Source organism: Lagenorhynchus albirostris, chromosome 1 (assembly GCF_949774975.1).
Source record: "Lagenorhynchus albirostris chromosome 1, mLagAlb1.1, whole genome shotgun sequence".
Lineage (NCBI taxonomy): Eukaryota > Metazoa > Chordata > Mammalia > Artiodactyla > Delphinidae > Lagenorhynchus > Lagenorhynchus albirostris.
The window spans coordinates 153,844,167-153,864,981 of NC_083095.1; the positions used below are offsets into that span (position 1 = coordinate 153,844,167).

General features: G+C 53.1%; 1 protein-coding gene across 1 annotated transcript; it reads left to right on the top strand.

Moving 5' to 3' along the window:
* The first annotated feature begins 3,164 nt into the window (after positions 1–3,164).
* On the top strand, positions 3,165–16,591 carry ISG20 (interferon stimulated exonuclease gene 20). Its single transcript, XM_060156287.1, is given in 5 exon segments — positions 3,165–3,422; positions 3,718–3,841; positions 3,844–3,968; positions 14,636–14,836; positions 16,376–16,591. Coding segments are annotated over 4 exon segments (612 nt in total). The 5' UTR covers positions 3,165–3,422; positions 3,718–3,741; the 3' UTR covers positions 16,562–16,591.
* Positions 16,592–20,815: the final 4,224 nt, after the last annotated feature.

Sequence of the window (20,815 nt, forward strand, 5' to 3'; positions counted from 1 at the left end):
CCAGGGCTTCCCTGGTGGCTCAGTGGTTGAGAGTCCACCTGCCGATGCAGGGGACACGGGTTCGTGCCCCGGTCCAGGAGGATCCCGCGTGCTGCGGAGCGGCTGGGCCCGTGAGCCATGGCCGCTGAGCCTGTGCGTCCGGAGCCTGTGCTCCGCGACGGGAGAGGCCACAACAGTGAGAGGCCCGCGTATCGCAAAAAAAAAAAAAAAATGTATCCCAGGGACTTCCCTGGTGGTCCAGTGGTTAAGAATCCTCCTTCCAATGCAGGGGACACGGGTTCAATCCCTGGTTGGGGAACTAAGATCCCACATGCCGCAGGGCAACTAAGCCCACGCGCTGCCACTACTGAGCCCGCACACCTCATCTAAGATCCCGTGTGCTGCAACTAAGACCCGACACAGCCACAAAAACAAAACAAAACAAAACAGTATTCCATAGCACAGTTTGACATGTTTTAAGTTGAACCACATTAAATTGCCGATATTTGACTGAGGTGTTTCCATCTGTGGTATATAATTTAGAAATTCACATACACATTTTAGGGGTACGTGACCAGCTGAGGTTGGAGACAGTTGAGCTGGATTTCAAAGGGCAGGTTGCCTGTAGGGAGAGGTATCTGACCCACCGTTATGATTCATCCACTCGGCCTGTGTCCTATGCTGGGGGTTCAGAGAAGGCCATACAGTGGCAGCCTTTAACCTGCTACAGGCACTGCAGGTGGGCCAACTGGCAGGATGCGTGTCTTGTAAGGCTGAGAGGTTTGCCCTGAATGACTCACTTTCCCCCTTACCCAAGGAAATTTGTGGATTGGTCTGGCCAATGAGTGACACCAGTTAAACCTGGGAAGCATCCCCACTAGGAAATCCCCATCCCATCCCCCTGGCTGGGGTCAGGGATTCCTCTCCTAGGCTGTTACTCGCCAATGTTTGTGTCCAACCTCAGAGCGCACAATACATTTGAAAAAATTCAGTGTGATCCAGGCAGGGTTCCAGGTGCAAGTGGGAGGGGGAACAGTAAGTGAACAAGTCCAATATGTGGTATCTCAGATGGCATCAATTCTTATAGAAGAAACCTGGGAAGGGGATGAGGGTGTAGATTTAAATAGATGCCAAGAAAGGCCTTGGTGGGAGACCTGAGGGAAAGGGAGAAAACTGGATAGATAACCTGGAGGAAGAGCTTTCCAGACTGGCACAGCAAATGCCCAGGCTCTGGGGACAGAGAAGAAGCCAGTGTGCAGGAAGGAGGTGAGAAGGGGGTGCTAACTGCAGGTGTGGGACAGGGGCTGACCTTGTAGCACGACTGTACATCTCCTTGACCTGAAGGTGCAGACCTGATTATACCCCTGCTAACCCTAGGGCTTAGCACGTGATAAATGAATTATGGAATGACTGATCTCTTCTGAAGGAGTCAACATGTGAACACACGGAAGGCCATCAATTTAGGTCAAAACCTAAAAAAGAGTCTTAGATTGGATAGTGGTGCAAGATGAGATTGGAAAGGCAGGTGGGACAGATGTAAGAGGGTCTTGGGGACTGCGTGGGAGTTGAGGTTTATTTTTTTTTGGACAGCAGGAAATCACTAGGTTCTTGAGCAAAGTACCATGACAGTGTAAGAGATTCGATTTTGGAGAACTTAAATCTGGTAAGATTTGAAGGATAATTTAGAGCAGGGCGTGAAGATGGAGGTAGGGCAGGTGAGGACTGGGGTAGGGTGTGGGTAGAAAAGGAGAAATGCAGAGAAGACTGGAAGATGCAGGTTTGGAGTTGACCACGGTGCAGGTTTAGGACCCGTGGGGAAAAGAATCGCAGGGGTGAGTACGTGTTCTGCCTGAGTCCTGAGGTGGCCAGTGGAAGAGAGGGGGTGAGGCCTGTAGTGGGGATGTTGATGTGGGCCGATCACCAGAGGGTGCATGGGGTCCTACGGGGACTGTAGAAACAGAAACCTCCAATTGGATCTTTAGGGGGTTGCCTTTTCAATGCATGTTCATTTAAAGTAACGGGAATTTTGCTTCATCTCCCCCTAAATCAGGGTGACAATCCTTTATGCATTTGAGAAACAAAAAATTCCCAGACAGCCTGAATTCAAGAAAAAGTAGCTCATTCAGAATGGGAACCCCAAATAACCTCTTCTAACTCAACTTCCCACCAGTTGAGCGACAAACAGGAACAATGACTTATCCTTTAAACGTATGTCAGTATCTGGTTTTCTTTTTGAGGTCTGTTAAATGAAGCTGGATGTCACTTGGTGAAAACACCGAGAACCTGGGGAAATTCCTTTCCAAGCCACAAATCTTTGTGACAACGGGGGGCTGTCAGATTCAGCTCGACAGCTCAAAGCTTGTTCCATATGGATCTGGGGTAGGAGGCAAGATGGGAGCGCTCAACTCACCACAGTATATAATGGACAATTTCCTCATTAAAGCTGATTCTATTTTTGCCCCGGATGTAACTCATTCATTTATTCAATAAATGTTGAGTGCTCCCTATGTGTTAGGCATTGTTCTAACGGGTCAAAGTTCTAGCTTGGGAGAGCGTTGCCCCTGGGAAATATGGCCGGGCTGGTGGGGCTCCCTCCAGGCCTGCTTCTCCTTGTCCTCAAAACAGTGTCAGTCCAGCTGGAGGCAGAGCACGTCGAGGGCAGACCAATGACCCTTTCTGAGGCATCCCTGAGCCAATAGAGGCCGTAGGGCTTTACTGGGTCGGCAGTGGGGGCTAGCCCCTCTTGCACCCCAACCTTCTCCTGCCCTTCCCAATCAATAACCTCAGTGTCCCAAGAGCCAGCTCTCCCTGCCCCCATAAAAGACCTCACCGGGGGACTTCCCTGGTGGTCCATTGGTTAAGACTCCATGCGCCCAATGCAGGGGTCTCGGGTTCGATCCCTGGTCAGGGAACTAGATCCCGCATGCCACAACTAAGAGCCTACATACCACAACAAAGACCTGGTGCAGCCGAATAAATAAATAAATATTAAAAAAAAAAAAAAAAAGACCTCACAGAGTTGTCAGATTGGTGGTGGCCCCGGAAGTTGTGGGACATTCCCTGGGCTCCAGTCCTGGGGATGTTTATTCCCCAGGCAGAGGGTGAGAAATGAAAGACAGATGTTGCAATCCACTCCATCCACATCAGCTGCGTCATCCGAGGAGGGGGAGGGCTTGAGCGATTAGGTGGAGGGCAGGGGCAAAGATGGGACACATGGACAAGGAGCCGGCAAGCTTGGTCAATTCTGACTCAGGACACTGAGCTCCCGAGCCGGCCGAGGAGATGAAGCAGCCCAGTCCACGTGCCCCGCCTCCCGCCCCTGATTTCACTTGATACCAAACCAGAAACTGAAACAGGGTCAGGATTCCCGGCTTGAAGTCAGAGATGAGTCACTGCTAAGAGCAACTGCAGTAGCTGAGAAGGGGCACCAGAGAGGCAGGCCGGTAAGAGTGGGAGACAGGGTGGTGGGTTCAAGGCATTTCTCCGGGGTAGCAGCCAGGGGAGGTGCTGGGAGGGGATATCCTGGTCCTGAGGCTGCCGGATGGGACCAGAGAGAGGCCCTGGGACTGCCGGCTGAAGAAGCCAGTTGGGGTGGCAAGAGGCCAACTTCCGTCTGTGCCAGGTGGTGTTTGTGACAAAGGGCAGGGCAGAGGGTGTAGGCTGGCTGGGAGGTGGCTGAGGACGCCTGGGGTCTCAGCTGGCCCTCATGTGATGCCCCTCCTGCCGCCCCCTCTCCAGCACATCTGAGGGTCCCGGTGGAACATGGCAAGAGGCACAGATGTGGTGGCCATGGACTGCGAGATGGTGGGGCTGGGGCCCTTCAGGGAGAGTGGCTTGGCTCGCTGCAGTCTCGTAGACTACCACGCACCGTGCTCTACGACAAGTTCATCCGGCCTGAGGGCGAGATCACCGACTACAGAACCCCCGTCAGTGGGATCACGGCTCAGAACATGGAGGGGGCCACCCCGTTTGCCGTGGCCAGGCTGGAGGTAAGAGAAGGGCCATATGCCATCCAGGCCAACACACATATACCCCCCCACACACACACACATACACACTTCCCCAGCACCTCCCCTGGTTGCCGGAGCTGTGACCTGTGACCCCAGCCATGTCAGATTCCCTGCCACCCATGCGTGGGGAGCACCAGAGCATGAGAAACACGTTGGTGTGTCCATCACATCCCTGAGGAGGCTTCCTGCCATCAGACAACCTTAGACTCGTGTCTGGGAGCAGCCTTCGGGGCATCTGGTACACCTTGCTGGTCTTACGATGGGGAAGCTGAGTCCTGCCTGCTGTTCCCTGCATACTGATTTGGGGGCTAGATTCCTCCTTCTTTCCTCTATACCAGCTACCTCTGGGGAGCCCTGTGGGGGAAATGGGGGACGGGTCCTGGGTGGAGGCCCTCACTGGCTGGGCGCTCGGCAGGGCGCCCTCCTGGTCCTGAAGGACAGGCCAGCCAGAGTCCACGGAGCTCAGGGAGAGCTTGCTCCCAGACCCACCACAGGCCATCCACTCATAGAGATGGGTGTGGCACACCAAAATCTCCCATTCTCTTCCCCTTCAACTTGTTGTGACATCTCCAGTCTACTTTCTGTTTCTCTGAATCACTAGAAGAAAACGAAACTCAGCCACTCAGCACCAGGGTTGGTCATTCATGGGAAGGTGAACTCACCCTGGGGAAGTTCATGAAGAACACAAAGAACTGAGGTTCACCTCAGTCCCACATACTGCACATGTGCCAGGCTCCAGGTGCCGGAGATAAGCCCACAACAATAGCCCCTGTTTTCTGAGCACTGGCTACTCACTGGATGCTCTCCTGAGCTCCATCCAGGAGCTCATGCCTCACAAAACAGTCTGCCAAAAGTGTCTTCAGGAGCTGTTAGCTCAGAGCTAAGAGGGCCAAGTTTGAATCCTGGCTTTGTTCCTTACCTGCTAAGTTACCTTGAGCAAGTTCCTCACCCTCTCTGTACCCCATTTCACCATCTGGAAAAGAAAATGGGGGTGATGACAGCAGCAATCTCACAGGATTATTGTGAGGATTGGAAAAGGGCCTGGAGAGAGTGCCTATATAAGTACTAAAAAACTGTTAGCTGTTAGGTTTCTTTCCTTGTTGTCCCCATATTACAGATGAGGAAAACTGAGGCTCTCTTGAACTAAACAGTGATTTGGTAGAGCTGCTGAAACAAAGTACCAAAAAGTGGGTGGCTTAAACAATAGAAATGTCTTCTCTCACAGTTCTAGAGACTAGTTCTAGAAGTCCCAGATCTAGGTGTCAGCAGGGCTGGTTCCTTCTGAAGGCTGCAAGGGAAAACCTGTTCTCTGTCTCTCTCTTAGCTTCTGACAATTTGCTGGCCATCTTTGATGTTCCTTGGCTTGGAGAAATGTCACCCCAATCTTCGCCTTCATATTCACATGGCATTCTCCCTGTGTGCATGTCTCACAAATTTCCCCTTTTTATAAGGATATCGGTTGTATTTGTTAGGGACTCAACCTACTCCATTATGACATCCTAACAATAACGTCTGCAATGACCCTATTTCCAAATAAGTCACATTTTGAGGTGGTTGGGGTTAGGATTTCAACAAATGAATTTGAGGGGGAACGCAATTCAACCCATAACACTAAGCAACTCGCACAAGTTCAGATAACTAGAATGTGGAAGGCTCAAAACCTCTAGAGCTGTGTGTCCAGTAGGGTCCCACCAGTTACGGGTGACAGGTGAGCACCTGAAAAGTGGCTGGTCTGTCTGAACTGAGATGTGCTGTAAGTGTAAAATATGCGCTGGATTTCAAAGACTTGAATGAAAAAAGAACCATAAAGTACTTCAATAATTTAAAAATATAGATTATATGTAGAATGGTAGTATTTTATATATTTTTATATATTAGGTTAAATAAAACAGTAACACTAATTTCACCTATTTCTCTTTACCTTTTAAAATATGGCTGGTGATGATTTAAAATTACGTATGTGGCTCACGTTATGTTTCTTTCTATTGGACAGCACTGTTCTAGAGGTACTAAGAGGGTACTAAGGAGCCCTGAGGAGGGGACAGAGTACATCAGGGTGGTCCTGGAAAGGCTCCATGAGGCTGGTGCTATTTGCCAAAGGGGAGGGAGGAGTCTGTGTATGCAACTCAGTGGGCCATAGAGAGCCACTGAAGATTCTTGAGCAATAGCATGGCAGGAAAACCACTGTCAAGAAAACCTGAACGGGGGTGCTGGGGAGACGGATGGGAGTGAGGAAAGAGATGGCAGCAGAGAGAAGAGTTAGAGACCCCAGGGAGCAGTGTCTTAGTCATCAGTAGCATCCAGAAGATCGGAAAGAAGGAAACATTAGGACAGAGGAGAACAAAGGTGAGTCACCGAGAAGGGGAGGGCAACACGAAGAAAGGTGGCGTGCTTTAGGTGCCGATGGGAGACCCAGGGATACTACATGGAGCTGCCCACACTCAGAGCCCCACGGAGCAGTCAGGTGGGCGGCTTGGCCCCGTCCCTTCTCCTCCCCGGCCTCCCTCCCCATCCCAGCAGCAGAAAGGGCAGAAGAGAAATGCGATTCCCTGGACGCCCTCCAGCACTGGCCTGGGAGTCAGGACACCTTGGTCCTCATCCAGACTTGGTGCCAAAATGCTTTTGTTTCTCAGTTGGAGATTATGCCGGGCCCTTCCAGTGTGTAACACGGAGTGCTGTCCAGAGTAGGCACTTAACAGCCATTCGAGGAGGGAGGCGGGGATCTAAAGACCGGGCAGCTCTTTGGAACCACATCTGCGGTTCACATTTCCTGCTCCATCACTTACTGGTTTGTGTGACCTTTGGCAAGTTACTGAAACTTTCTGAGCCTGAGTTTTCTCATCAGTGAATGGGGAGTACTAATGCCTCCTTCCTGGCCTTGTGTAGGTTGGGTGTAGTGATGTCGTCTGTATCCCTAAGCACAGTGCCTGGCTCATGGCTGAAGGTCATCAACGTGCCTGTGGAGAGAACAAGGCAGAAAGTCAGATTTTACAACCCGTCCCCTCTCCAGCTTCCCTTGAGAACCTCGGTCTTAGATTCTGGCCCTCGTTTTCTGCCTGCTGCACAATGTATGCTCCCTGCCCCTGTCTTCTACCCTGCTGCCAGAGACACTTCCCCAGGCCTGGCTCAGATCATAGCCCCCGCTCCCATCCCCACCCCCTGGTTCAAGTACCTCCAAGGCTCCCATTGCCTAAGGTCCGGCAACCCAACGTCCATGGTCCTCTAAGTACCACATACCTACATTTTCTGCCTTCTCTCTCAGCTCAGCCATCGCCCACTGTGCTTCAGACCTAACCCTACTCTCTCCCATCCCCCATCCCTTTCCCTAGAAATACTGCCATTCTGGCAGGCCCAGGCCAGAGGAGTCCTGTGTGAGGCCCTGCCTGACCCCCTCACCCTCCCCACCCACTACTCTAACCCCCTGGGGGTCTCACCCTCCTTGCTATAGCCCACACACTTCCTTTCTTTCTTTGGCCGTGCCACCTGGCTTTCGGGATCTTAGTTCCCCAACCAGGGATAGAACCCGTGCCCCCTGCAGTGGAAGCACTGAGTCCTAACCACTGGACCTCCAGGGAATTCCCATAGCCCACACGCTTTAGAGCTTGCCTAGCCACACACACGGGTCTGTCTAGCTCCACAGCTCCTGCCATGTACTTTATCTGCCCCAGGTTGGATATTGTGCTTTGAACATAGAAGGTGCCCTGAGAATGTTTGTGGGATTGGAGTTGAATTGATTTTCATAATACAAGAGTTCTGGCAGCTGCGTGGAAGAGAATTGCCTCTGCCCTCATGTTGGCCTTTGCTGTCAAGATACAGTAATACACGTACAGCCCAGGGGGCAGGGAGCAAGCACTGTCTTGATTTATTTTTTATAATTATCTATTTATTTTATTATTTATTATTTATTTTGGCTGCGCTGGATCTTCATTGTGGCATGCGGGATCTTTAGTTGGGGCATGCGGACTTTTAGCAAACTGTCTTTAGACTTGGCTGGATGTGGGTCCAATCCCAGCTCTGCCACCTGATTGCCCTGTGTCCTCCGGCTTGTTGCTAAACCTCTCTGTGCCCCTCAGTAGGATCCTCTGTAACACAGGGGTGATGAAGCAGCACAGGTGTATCCAGCATCATGTCCGGGCCCTGTTCTAAGCACTTTTCATACCCCCACTACCTTTACGCCCCACCACAACCCCGGGAGGTAGTTAACTAGTATCATCACCCCATTTCACAGATGAGCAAACTTAGGCACAAGGTTGAGCAAATTGTCCAAGAAAGGGGTGGAGCAGAGACTCAATTTCTGGCCTGAGGGCTTGCTTTGTGATGTTCTGATCCTGTGATCAAAGTGTGTAAATGCGGGCTGTGAATGCTAAGTGCCTGATGTATGAACAGGTAGTGTCGGAGCAGCATTGGAGTGAAGCTGTGGTATGAGGCAACCACCATCATCTGTTTTCATGAACGAGGACGCTGAGGCACCTTGACCTCACTCATCACCCACAGTAGTTTAATCCCAAAGACCAGGATCACAGATCCCAAGCTATGCTGGGGAGCCCCCAAAGGGCAGAAGCCTATTAGCCATTTATCAGACCCCACAAGTCCAGGCGACACCTCTCAGCTAAGCCACCAGCTCACCAGGCATTGGTTTCTTGCAGTCCTTTTTCAAAGGTGGCTCGCCAGCCTGTCTCTTCCTGCAAGTGGACCCGGCTAGCAGTGAGCCATAGACCAGGCCATAGAAGCCAGGCTGGCTCCAGGGAGCCACTGAGGCCCCCAGTCCACCCAGGGCCCATGCAGCCACGAGGCACTAGGATTTTGAGGGGGCTCCCCTCACCCCTTTTCTGTTTTTTACTTTTTGTAATAGGATGACATTGCTTTTATAATGCAAGGTAACTGCCTTGTTATCTTCTGATGCCTATAGGTCTCACTGTCATCCAGAACGGTGGTTCTCAGTGCACTGTGATTTTGCCCACAAGGGCAAATCCGGAGGCGATATCTGGAAGCATTTAGCAATATCTGGAGGCATTTCTTTTCTTTTTTTTTTTTTTACAGTTAAATCAGATATTTTTATTTTATTTTATTATTATTTTTTTTTGCGGTACACAGGCCTCTCACTGTTGTGGCCTCTTCCGTTGCGGAGCACAGGCTCCGGACGCGCAGGCTCAGCGGCCATGGCTCACGGGCCCAGCCGCTCCGCGGCATGTGGGATCTTCCTGGACCAGGGCACGAACCCGTGTCCCCTGCATTGGCAGGCGGACTCTCAACCACTGCACCACCGGGGAAGCCCTTATTTTATTTTATTTTTTTTATTTTTAACATCTTTATTGGAGTATAATTGCTTTACCATGGTGTGCTATTTTCTGCTTTATAACAAAGTGAATCAGTTATACATATGCATATGTCCCCATATCTCTTGCATCTCCCTCCCTCCCACCCTCCCTATCCCACCCCTCCAGGCGGTCACAAAGCACCGAGCTCTCCCTGTACTATGCGGCTGCTTCCCACTAGCTATCTATTTTACATTTGGTAGTGTATATATGTCCATGCCACTGTCTCACTTTGTCCCAGCTTACCCTTCCCCCTCCCCGTATCCTCAAGTCCATTCTCTAGTAGGTCTGCATTTTTATTCCTGTCTTGCCCCTAGGTTCTTCTGACCATTTTTTTCTTTCTTTTTTTTTTTTTTAGATTCCATATTTATGTGTTAGCATATGGTATTTGTTTTTCTCTTTCTGACTTACTTCACTCTGCATGACAGTCTCTAGGTCCATCCACCTCACTACAAATAACTCAGTTTCGTTCCTTTCTATGGTTGAGTAATATTCCATTGTATATATGTGTCACATCTTCTTTATCCATTCATCTATTGATGTACACCTAGGTTGCTTCCATGTCCTGGCTATTGTACATAGAGCTGCAATGAAAATTTTGGTACATGACTCTTTTTGAATTATGGTTTTCTCAGGGTATATGCCCAGTAGTGGCATTGCTGGGTCGTATGTTAGTTCTATTGTAGTTTTTTAAGGAACCTCCATACTGTTCTCCATGGTGGCTGTATCAATTTACATTCCCACCAACAGTGCAGGAGGATTTGGAGGCACTTCTGATTGTCATAAGTGAGGTGCGGAAGGCTGCTACTGACATCCAGTGGCTTGAGGCCAGGGATGGTACTGAATGAACATCCTACAATGTACAGGACACACACTCACACCAAAGGAGTATCTGGCCCCAAATGTTAGTTGTCCCAAGGCTGAGAACCCTGTTCTACAGAGAGCCCCACAAATCAGACTGTCAGCACAGGAAGGAACCTGCGAGGAGACCAAGGTCCAGAGAGGGGCAGTGACTTGCTAAGGACACACAGCAAGCTGGGCTACAACTCAGTGCTCAGATGCAGGGCTCTCACCTGACAGGTCAATGCTCTTTTAATTCATTTTTTAATCTAACGGTAATTGTCCGTAGACTGTAACTCATTTTTGTAAGTAAATGCTCTTTTAATGTTAACCTGGTATGCTGAGTAGCACCCAGCCCATGACTGGGATTGGGGAATGATAATGACACTCTTAGTTTGCAGATAAAGAAACTAAATCTTGTGTGGCATCGTGGTTTAGGTGGGAAACAGAAAGGAAGCCACAGTAGCTTGTGAACAGGGACTGGTTTCAGCTGTACCAGTGCTGTAGCCCTTGCCTGTGTTGGAGTGCCCTGTCGGGGCCCTGCCACCTGGCAGGTCTCTCTGGGGCTCAGCCAGATGGAGGAGGATGATTTCGTCATCCAGGTTTACCCCGGGTAAGCAGACAGAAGCTGGGGGCAGGGGTACCCAGAGAGCTTGGCAGGGGACAGAAGGAAAGAGGGGGACCAGGGTCACTCCTGAAGATGCCAGTAGGGGACCTGGGCCTCCACAAGGGCAACATTCTTTAGAGTCCCTTATAATCACATCTCCTGGCAGCCAGGAATGAATGAACGGGCAGATGGAAGAATGGATGCATGATGGGAGCAGCGGGCTCTAAGGGGCTGGACAGGCATCCGTGCCGGGATTTCCAAACTTGGCAGATGGGAAGAATACCCTGGAACATTTGCTAATGCCCCTCCCCTGGCGATGTTGATTCCGCAGGTCTGGAGTAGCGCCCTGCCCTCTGGATTTCTAACAAGGGTCTCGGGTGATTTTTTTGATCAGGCCTGGGAAATACCTGGACTAGAGGGAAAACACAGTGGAAAGAGAATTCAGGCAAACACCAGGGCCTGTCACTCCTCTGCATGTGACATGGGTACACACCACTGGCACCGCCCTTTCCCTGTTGGTAAGATGGTATGACAATCCCTGCCTCATAGGGGCCATATTCATGATTCAAGAAATCTTCAGTGAGTGCCGTCATGGGCCCAGCAGTAGAAATTATTAACTTCCACCCTGAAATTAATAACGCTAATATAATCCCTATGTTCTCAGTAAGTAGTAATAATAACAACTGTGATAATAGTGACAGGGTCAGGCAGATCCGGACACTGCATCTCAGCAATCAACTCACCAGCTGTGTGACCTGTGCAAGCCTCTTACCCTCTCTGATCCACAACCCCCTTCACTATAAAATGACACTAAGACACTTCACTATAAAATGACACACTCTTGTTGAGAGGCCCCATGATGAGGTGAGGAAAGTACCTGGCCTAGTGCCAGGCAATGAGAACAGATCGATGCATGTCCCTTTCCCCACCCACTCCAGTTCTTTCCAGGAATTTGAGCCTCCCTCCCCTGTGTTTGACACACCCGCCTCATGACACTGATTCAGGGCAGGTCCGAAGCCAGCAGGTCACACAGCCCTGAGGCCCCTCCAGCTGGCACCTCCACACCACCCTGGGTTTCCCTCCCAGCCCTGCCACAGAAAGTCCGTGGAGCCTCACGTCGCCAGGCCCTCACCTTACAAATGGGGAAACTGAAGCCCAGAGACCGTCTTCAACCTCCCTGAGACCACATAGCGAGTTGCAGCAGCCTTTCCCTACCCGGTGCCCGGCACCTTTGTCCTGAAGAGTTGGCATCTCTCTGCTAAACAGACTGTTCTCCTCCTTCCCCTACTTCTTCCTTCCTTCTGCTTGTCCACCTCTTATTTTATTTGTCTCATGATGAGTCTCATGGTCCTGAATGTACCCCTCTCCCCCCGCCACCACCGGGACCCTGGGGCTCGGGAAGTGATGAATTTCCCAGGAATCTGCCTCACAATGACTTGGCCCTCTTACGCCTGGGACCGGCTGCTGTGGCTGACTCTAGGGTGGCACAGTCCCCTCAGAGCTTTGTGTGAACTGGCCCTGAGTCAGCTCATAGACAGGAAAACAGGCCCCATTGTTCAGAAACATAAAGGATGTCAGCAAGGAAAGGCGTGTGACCTACAGTTGCCCAGCACAGCCACATCCACTGGCCCTGGGCCTCTACCTATCCCCTGTGTGCTGCCCGAGCCCTTTCCTCCACACGTAGGATTCCCCTCGAGCTGCTGCTCTGAGGTTGTGTGCCCTTACTACTCAGCGTGACCCACAGACCAGCAGAATCAGCACCACCTGTTAGAAATGTAGAATCCCACATCCGAATCCAGATTTTGGTGAGATTCACCCGGGGATTCCTAAGCCCAAGTGTGACAAGAACTGGTGTCCCTCAGGAGTGGCCCAGCTTTATTCTTTGAGTGCTTTCTTTCTCCAGTCCCTAGGTTGGGTGAGGGTCTGTCCAGAGGAGGACCCCAAGAAAACCATGGTACCAGTGGGGCAGGCTTGTGACATTACCTGTTGACGGTGGATGGACCGGCTCTGCCTCCAGTGCTGTGACCGTGGACAGGTCACCTCACTTCTTGGAGCCTTAGCTTCTTTCTGCAAAGTGGCCACAAGGGGGAGCAAGTCAAACACCCCATGGGATGTCTGGGGAAGCCACTAGAAGCAGAAGCAGGACACCGGACGGTGTTAGCCATCCAGAGGGCTCCTTCCTCGGGCACAGAGGAAGAGATGAAGGCTGCCAGAGAGCTGTCCTAGGGGGGCCTGAGATGCCCATGAGCTGCCCTTCAGCTGGCGCCTGGTACAGCTCGCTCCAAGGTCCCCCTTCCGTCCTCCCCAGTGGCAGCCAAGGGAAGGAAAGGTGACCCACCTGTGTGGCCAATGATTGAGGCTCTCCATAGGGCCACCGTGGGAGAGGAGGTGAGAACGGAGGCCTGGGCATACGTGCAGGGCACAGGACTGGGGCACCCTGAGGGCTGCCCTCTGCAGCTTGGCAGCTGGGCTGGCGGAGGCCTGGAGCAGGCGGATTTTTCAGCATAATGTGGTGGTGATAAGCTGGCTTTGAGGGCTGGCCCTGCCACGAACTAACCGTGTGACTTGTCTCAGTTATCTAATGACGCTTAGCACGTCACCCCAAAACGTAGTGCTCCAAACAGTGTCAATATTTATGTCGCTCAGGCATCCGCAATCTGGGCAGGGCTCGGCAGACGGGGACAGCTGGTTGGCTGAGGCACCTGGCAGGCCCGGGATTAGAATCACAGAATGGTTCGCTCACCCACCTGTGCTGTGGCTGGTGCTGGGGGCCTTGGGCACATCTCCCTACGTCAGGGTGGTCTCCCCAGCATGGTGGCTTCAGAGTAACTCAGGGCTCCCGGGACACTGGCCCCACAGAGAGATCACACAGCCCGGCCCATATTCAAGGTGAGGGGAATTAGACTCCATCTTTTCTGTGAGGAGTGTCAAGGAATCTGCAAATATTTTAAATTCATCAGAGTCACCTTGAGTCACCTTGAGTAAATGACTCCACTTCTTAGCACTTTAGTTTTTTCAACTGCAAAATTCAGTTAAACACAATCCTCCCTCATAGCTGTATGGGTTTTCTATGGCTGCTGTAACAGAACTGCAGACCGGGTGGTTTAAAAGAACGAAAATTTATTGTCTTACGCTTCTGTGGTTCAGGAGTCCGATGTGGGTCTCACTGGGCTGAGATCAAGGTGTCAGTAGGGCCGTGTTCATTTCTGGAGCCTTTGGAGGGGGATCTGTTTCCTTGCCCTTGCCTGCTTCTATGGCCGCCCCTGTTCCGAACTCTCAGCCCCTTCCTCCACCTCCACAGCCAGAGGCAGCCTGTCCAGTTCACATGTCAGATCTCTCTGACCTCCACATATAAGGACCTTGGGATTATGCTGGGCCCACCTGGATCATCCAGAAACTCTCCTTAATTTAAGGTCATTTGATTAGCAACCTCAAGTCCATCTGCAACTTTAATTTTCCCTTGCCGTGTAACATGTTCACAGGGCCTGGGGATTAGGGAGTGGGCATCTCTGGGAGGTCAACCCGCCTGCCACAGGAGGGCTGTTAAAAGGATTAAACGACATAATGTATGTGATGCACAACGAATGCCTGGCTCGTGGCCATTGCTATCACACAGAAACCACGGAAGGAGTTGGGATGGGCCTTCCGGCATCACTAAACTGTTGAGGGTGAAGGGGCCTGGTCCAGTCTCCTCATTTTATCGATGGTATATATGTTCCAAGCCCAGAGAGGGATGGTGATTTGCTCATAGTCACACAGCAAGTCCAGGAGGACTTTGCTCATAGTCACACAGCTCAGGCCAGCCCCCCGTGATGGCACCAAGTTGCCCCAGACCCACCTGAAGTGCCCTGCGTGACGTGTAGGGTGCATGTCTTCCTGGCCAGATCCTGCAGCTCCTGAAAGGCAAGCTGGTGGTGGGTCACGACCTGAAGCACGACTTCAAGGCGCTGAAGGAGAACATGAGGAACTATGCCATCTACGACACGGCCGCGGACAAGCTTCTTTGGCGTGAGGCCGGCCTGCTGTACTGCCGGCGTGTCTCCCTCCGCGTGCTGAGCCAGCGCCTCCTTGGATGGCGCATCCAGGTGAGGACCACCCCTTTCCCAGCCTGGGGCCGGATTGCCAGCTCTGGGGGCCTGGCCCTTCCCGCTAGGACTGTAAAGTCTCCCAGTAGCTGCGGAGCAAATATTTGGCCCCAAGGATGCTCAGCCTCCCCTTAGTCCTGAGAGGCTGTGTGAGAGGGTAGGGGTTTCTCCAGGAGGGCAGGGCATTTATGTGAGAGCTGACCCAGGAAGCCCTGGTAGAGTGAGGATGAGCGGCAGGGAAGGGAAGGCACCCAGTCAAGGCGTTTTTGTGTGTTTTCAAAATCGTGCCAGTTTCCCTGTGGGTAACTGAAGCTTAATCCCCCTGCCTAACTCTGCGAAATGGTGTAGAGCACAGAGCGCAGATGTATCCAGGGAGCCGCACTATTTACACACACCTCCCTTTAGGCAGGAACTGATGCTGCTCCCGGGGCCCTAATTCCTCAGCACTTGCAGCCACAGACAGAGCAGGCCCCCCCAGAGCCCCAGGCAGAAGCCTCTGGAATTGCCCCCCCAGATAGGAAAGCGGCAGATATCCAACGAGGGGGGTTCCAAAAGTGAGAGAGGGACCCTGAGCTCAAACCCACAGGCAAAGCAGTCTCCAGGAGCCGGCAGGCGTGTGCTGGGGCCTGGGAGCTCACCGAGGTGGAAGGGCCCAGGGAGGCGGGCTGGACACTAGGAGCTGCGGCCACACGTGGGCCCTTCCAGCACAGTGGACGTTTATGAAGCACCTGCTCTGGGCCAGGCTGGACCAGAGGCTGAGCACCCGGGTGAGCAAGGCCCAGCCCATCCTTGAGAAACTCGTGGTTGAACGGAGGGTGGCCCGAGACCTGAGCATCAGCACATCTGTGGGGCGTGTCCACAGAGGGGAGGGCAGGTGTCCTGGAGCAGGGACGGAAGACAGGGGGCAGGCAGGACACCAGGTCTGAGTGGAGTGTGACGGGGGCGTCTTAGTGGAGGAGGCAAGAGAGGGGGCGCCGGGGAGGGGAGAGACCGAGCCCCAGCCTGAGGAGTGGGGGGCGGCTTGGCTGGGGAGCAGGAACGTGTAGGAGACAGGGGATGGGCCTGAGGTCGGGCCCCTCTGTTGCGCTTGTGGCACCAGGGACCGAGGACAGAGTGTCAGCACGTGGATTCACTGAAGAGCCCTGTTCACGTGCTGAGCAAGGAGCCCCTTAGAAACATCTGTGTCCACATTCCTCGCTGCCCTGGGGCTCCCTGTGAGAACTGCTTCAGCCCCTCTGGGTCTGAGGCCAAGTCTGCAGTGCCCGGCCCACACCCAGGGGATTGTAAGCGCCTGGAGGGCACAGCCTGGCCCTCAGGATGCTGGATTCTGTGCCTGGCCATGCCTGGGTCTAGTGCTAATGGGTGAAGCCAGGCCTGCTCCAGCCACCTGCTGAGTCCAGGGTGTCAGAGGCCTGGGGAGACTCACCCACTGACCCACTTCAGTCCCGGAAGTCAGGGTGTGAGCAGGGAAGGCCCGGGTCACATGGGCGCCTGGATTCAGCCGCACCCCAAGTCCCCACTCTGTACCTGTGTCTGCAGGACAGCGTGTCGGGACACAACTCGGTGGAAGACGCCAGGGCAACAATGGAGCTCTACCGAATCTCCAGGAGAATTCGAGAACTACGAGGACTGCCCGTCTGGTGGTATTCAGCCCCCTCCCCAAGGACTACAGACCTTCGTGTCTTCAAAACAAAAATGCCCTTGTTTTTGGAAAAATATTTTTAGCAATAAAATGACTCTATATTTTCTCTACTCCCTCGGCTTCTCCTCTTGTCTTTTTCTTTCTTCTCTCTGAGCCGGGTGTTGGTGGACACCACCTAGCACTGAGAAGACAACGAACACTTGAGCCAGGATAGGGACAAGTGTCAATTTCCTTAATGTCTTGAATCCTGTGGGTCCAGGAAGAAGTTCCTGTGACTTAATTAATACCCCTGCCTCAGGGCTTCCCTGGTGGCGTGGTGGTTGAGCATCCACCTGCTGATGCAGGGGACACGGGTTCGAGCCCTGGTCCGGGAAAATCTCACATGCCGCGGACCCATGCACTACAACTACTGAGCCTGTGCTCTAGAGCCCACGAGCCACAACTATTGAGCCCACGTGCCAAAACTACTGAAGCCCCTGCTCCTAGAGCCCATGCTCCGCAGCAAGAGGAGCCACTGCAATGAGAGGCCCGCACGCCTCAACAAAGAGAAGCCCCCCTCACCGCAACTAGAGAAAGCCTGTGCACAGCAACAAAGACCCAATGCAGCCAAAAATAAATAAATAAAACTTAAAACAAAAAACCGCAAATACCCTGCCTCCACCTCCTTTTCCAGTTGCATTTATTCCTGGGAGCGTGGCATTATTTCCTGGGGGTGACACCCACTCAGAGGTCCATTCATCCCATCTTGAAATTGGTTCCAGGGCACTGGTGAGCTTCCAGGCAAAGGTACAGGAGGAGTGATGGGTGCCACCCCTGGTGACCTTCAGCAAGTCATCCCACCTCTCATTTGTAAAATAAGGAAGCAAAGGTGGTAGACTCTGGAGTCTGTGGGAACTAGGTTGAAATTTGGGTTCTGCCATTTAGTAGCTGTGTGACCTAGGGCCAATTACTTAACCTCTCTGTGCCTCAGTTTCTCCATCTGTAAAGCAGGAACTTGTAACAATTCATAGGGTTCTTGTGAGATGCTGTAACAAAGTGTCCAGGACCATGCCTGTCACAGCTCAAGCAGCCTCCAAATTCGATAACTGGTGATTATCCTGTACACAACCTGGCGTTCTAGGAGAACTGCTGCCCTCTGCTGCAGGGCCTGGCTCTCTAAAGGAAGGGCATGAGTAGGGTATGGAGAGAAGGATCCAAACCAGAGCAGTGACTGTGCAGTAGAATCAGCTGCAGAGTTGTTATTTTAATCCCTGACTGGGTCCTGCTTTGGCTCCACTGAACCAGACTCCCTAGGGGTGGAAGTTAGGGTGGGGGAGTGGGGGTGAGGCAGGCACCTGTTAGTATTTTGACCTTCACAGGTGATTTTGAATCCTAAGACATCTGAATCACATGAGGAGTTTTCTCAGCACCCCCCAGTAGCTAAGCACTGTGTTCTCACACTGGACCAAGCACCAGCATCACCTGGAGCCTGCTGAGCCCCATCCCAGAGTTTCTGATTCAGAAGGTCTGGGGTGGAACCCAGGAATCTGCATTCCCAACAAGTACCCTGTTGATGTTCTGCTGCTGGTCCGGGGACCATGCTTTGAGAAGCACTGCCCAAGCGGCAGGTGATTGTGATGTGCAGCCATGGATGAGCCACTGGCCTAAGGGCTGAGCACCACCAGGTGGACACCTGTCATGGATCCAGCCTTGACCCTGCCATCTCCCTTGGCTGCCTGCTCATGCAGAGAGAGGGCTATAGTCCTGCAGGATGTGCCCTAAATAGCCCACTGCATGGGTGAGGGACTCGAGGTGAGGTTAAGAACCCCAGGGATTAAAGTCCAGGCCCATCCGACCCCAAACTCCAGTGCTTTACACTCAGACAGATTTACAATGGCGGTACCTTCCATTTGCACCACTGACTCTGAAAGCCTGGTCTGGGAAGGGTTGGGGAGGTGCACCTTGATCTCTCTGGGTTTTCTCTTGCCCTGTCTCCCATGTTTTAGGGTCATGACCTCTGCTCTTAAGATTAATTAATGAACACTGGAAGCTGCTGGGTGTGGCTGCATGTTTGGCTGAGCGTGGCCACCAAGTGGAGCCCTTGGGCTGGCTCGCCCCCAGGCTGCCTTGCAGTCAGAACCGGCGGGGCGGACACTGGCAGGTGGTGTGAGGGGCTGGGTCTTTAACATGGTTAGGCGGCTGCTCCAGGGACCCTCTAGATGCCCTCGCTCAGCCACTGAGCTGAGGCTCAGAGGGGGCTAGTACAGTGGTACAGCCTGACCTGGAAGGTGAGCCCAGGCTCCCTGACTCCCAGCCCAAGGTTCCTTCCAGGGTTTCAGGCTTCCTTGAAAGGAGAGGAACAAGGATTCCCAGAGGAAAAGCTTTCCCAAAGGAAATCTCTAACCAGACTTCCTGCTTCTGGCTCTGGGGTTTGGATGCCCCCAGGGGAGAGAAAAGATGGGGAGGCCCCCCTACCTCCCGGGTGGGCCCCGAGGTGAGGGTCAGTCCCCAGAGGGCAGCGTGTGCTGTGGCCCCTCTCCAGGGCTCCCTGCCTCCTGCCCAGCCAGCTTCTCAGAGGAGGGAAGCACAATCACGTGGGAAGCACATGGGTTGATGCTCTAGAGAGACTCCAGTTTCAGTCAGCAGACCTGGCTTGAGTGTCTCCCTCTGAGCTCAGGGCCGCTGGCCATCAAAGGGGCTGAGAAGGGGACTGAGATCCCATAGGCAGGGTGTCCAGCCCCGGGCTGGGGGTGGTGGGGACCCATAAACAGCAGCATCACCACTGATCCTAATAGAAGGAAGAACTGCTCCTGCTGCCCCTCTAGACTCCTGACCTCCCTGGGTCCCCACCCACCTGGGGTTGATGCCTGTAAATGCTGGGTTTATTCACCGAGGTTGTGAAGGAGGGAAGCAGGGAAGGTGATGTTTGTGACTAGTTCTGTGATAGGTGCTTCAAACACATCACCTTACACTGTCCTCCAGTGACCCTGCCTGGGGCTGGTTTATTTCCCATATTACCTTTAGGAAACCAAGCCTGGCTCCTGAGCCCAAGCTCTGTCCTCCCCAGCAGACCTGCTCCTGGTGGCCCAGAGCAGTTCCTCAAAGAGCAGACCTGGGACACACCCAGGAGCCCTGCTGTTACCTAGTGGCTCTACTCATCCCTGGGCAAGTCTCATCTCAGTCTCCTCCTCTGTAAAATGGGGATATTAGTCCCAACTCCTGTAGCCGTCATGGAATCAAATGGGGCCACGGTGAAATCTGCCCCAGTCTGGTCAGGCATCAGCTGGAATCTCCTCCCCATGAAGACTACTCCCTCCTGGTCTTCTGCACTCAGATCTGAAAAGCGTAGGTCAGGGTCCGTCCCAGTCAAGAGGGAGAAGGGAGAGCTGGGCTTCTCAGCACCACCTTGCCTTCCGATCTCTTCTTCCCAATCCCTTTAGCTGCCCCACTGTGCTTCCCCAGGTTAGTGTCCAGTCCCCTTTGCCCCCCAGTCCACCGGTCACCTTCCATCTCCCCCACTGCTGCCGGCAACCTGCCCTGGGCCGTCCTCCTGGGCCAGGGGGAGGGCACACGTCCTTATGTTGTCCCTCATCTCAGCTCACAGAGCACCTGTCCTGGGGACTGTCTCTTCTCCAGGGCAGGAGGCCCCATGTGTGACTCTGCTGCCCTGGGTGGAAACAACCCATCCCTGAGACCATGATAGACCCTGGCAGTGTGGCAGAGTGTGGACGGGGAGGAGGGGCGGGCAGTGGAGGGTCTCAAGCCGGGTGGGGTCCAGATGCCATCTGGCATCACAGTCATGGCCGGGCACTCGTGCCATGTGCTCCCACCTGAGCCTGTGGGAAGGTCCTGCCGCCTCCCCTCCTGCCCCAGGTGGGCCTGCGGGTGAACCTAGAAAGGCAGAGCCTGATGAGTGTGGTCAGGGCTCACAACCCAAATGCCTAAGGGGCCCATCCGGGAACAAGTGAGTGACCCAGGCCTGATATTTGTCAGAACTAGGAATGCAGGCCCGGCTGCACTGGGCAGTTGCCACTCGGCCCAGCTGACCTTGGCTGTGCAGAAACCCTGGCCCATGGGAACATCATCAGGGTTGTCTCTGGACCACAGGCCACCAGGTTGAGGCCTGAGCCTTACTCCACCTCCCCCCTACCACCTGACTCCTTTCACCAGAGGGCCATGGACCCTTGGCCTGGATAAGTCCAAGGACAGATGATTCACTGTCTCCTAAGCTCTGCTCAGAGAGAGGGCTGAGGTCCCTGATCTATACACACAGGGCTTCCCCACTGAAGCTTCCAACCAGGATAAATCCAGTGTCACCTCTACATGGTGACCTGTCACCCATCTTCACATCATCTTCA